The sequence below is a fragment of the Chrysochloris asiatica genome, unplaced genomic scaffold, assembly GCF_000296735.1.
Source record: "Chrysochloris asiatica unplaced genomic scaffold, ChrAsi1.0 scaffold00175, whole genome shotgun sequence".
In the NCBI taxonomy this organism is placed as follows: Eukaryota; Metazoa; Chordata; class Mammalia; order Afrosoricida; family Chrysochloridae; genus Chrysochloris; species Chrysochloris asiatica.
Genome location: NW_006408693.1, coordinates 2258382 through 2259777, shown reverse-complemented (window position 1 = coordinate 2259777; position 1396 = coordinate 2258382). Strand labels below are relative to the sequence as shown.

Below are 1396 nucleotides of genomic sequence, written 5' to 3'. Positions count from 1 at the left end.
AAAAAAAGACAAGAAAGAAGGCTTGCTTGAGAGTGGCTCTTTCTGAGAACCATTTTATATGGGCAGCTGTTGTTGTAACTTTCATTGTGCCAAAATAAAGTTGAGCATAATGATACAAATGGAGTAAAGCTTCCATTTGTTACTGTTAAGAAATCAGGATTGCTTGTGGGGGAAATAAATAACCTGGAGTCCTAGTGTGGCACTCCAGGATAATGTGCGGAACTGCAAAGTCAGTTTGAACCATGGGGGTGGCAGTTCAAACCCACTAGTTGCTCCTTGGGAACCCTATACAGAGTCGCTATGAATCAGAACCTACTCAATGGCACTTAACCAACAACAAAAAGAACCCACAGAAAATATGTATCATTAACATGATTATGCATAAAGATACCATTTCTTCTACAAATGTTTAAATTAGTATGGGTACAAAAAGAACATTGTATCTGAGAAAATAATGTATACTGAATTGTTTTTAAGAAGTATAATGCTTTCCCGATCTGTTCTAATGACTCTTAAGCCTCTTAATAGCTTTGACTGTGTTTAGTTGTCTTACTTTTGATCATCAGTTCTCATGGGTCCTTTGTTAGTTTTTTTCATACTTAAATAAAACTTTTATTTATTTTAAGATAATTCCTTGTCGTTTGTGGTTCAGTAAGTATACAATAATTTCAGGCCATGAAGACCCCTACTGAAATTTGAGAGCATGAAGTCTTTGTAGGTGATTTTATGATAACATTATGTTTGGCCTTGTGATGAATTGTATATGTATATCAGATTTGAGCCATAATAACTACTTGAAATATATTTAGACTTTCATTGTATTTAATCTCCTGGATTGATGAAATGTTAGAGTATAAGAGAAATCCATTTTCCTTCATAAAAATGCTTTATGACGGTTTTCTCTCCCTGTGGTGCTTCCGGATGACCTGATCTTATGTCACATTTAATTGGGTGGAGGATCATTCTGAATATTTCTTTTTCTTCTTGGCAGCATGGGGTAACCTTGGAAATGTTCTGAAGAGTCAGAGTAAAATTTCTGAAGCTGAGAGCGCCTATAGAAATGCTTTGTACTACCGCAGCAACATGGCTGACATGCTTTATAATTTGTGAGTATACATTGCTTTCTGTGGTTGGGTTCATCTTTGAAACCTGCAGTGAGAGGGACTATTGATTTAACTGCTGGAAGTGGAGACAATGATAGCTGATTTCTGCAATAGTCCTTTCATTAATCATGCCTTTGAAACGAATAAGTGGATGGTATTTGTTATTTTTTTATTTGGGACCATATAATTAGTATTCATTTTTATTCATGTATCATAACTGAATTTTTTCAAAATACTATCATAAAGTGCATAAAACTTGGTTAAATTATTTTATACAAGTTAATCTCAATTTA

General features: G+C 34.2%; 1 protein-coding gene across 2 annotated transcripts in view; it reads left to right on the top strand.

Annotated features, from left to right (window-relative positions):
• TMTC2 (transmembrane and tetratricopeptide repeat containing 2) overlaps nt 1-1396 on the top strand; it is a 684646-nt gene that overhangs the window by 333979 nt on the left and 349271 nt on the right. For both annotated transcript variants that reach the window (XM_006871819.1, XM_006871820.1), the window contains one exon: nt 992-1106. In XM_006871819.1, the coding sequence (XP_006871881.1) occupies nt 992-1106 (115 nt within the window). The remainder of the gene's footprint in view (nt 1-991; nt 1107-1396) is intronic.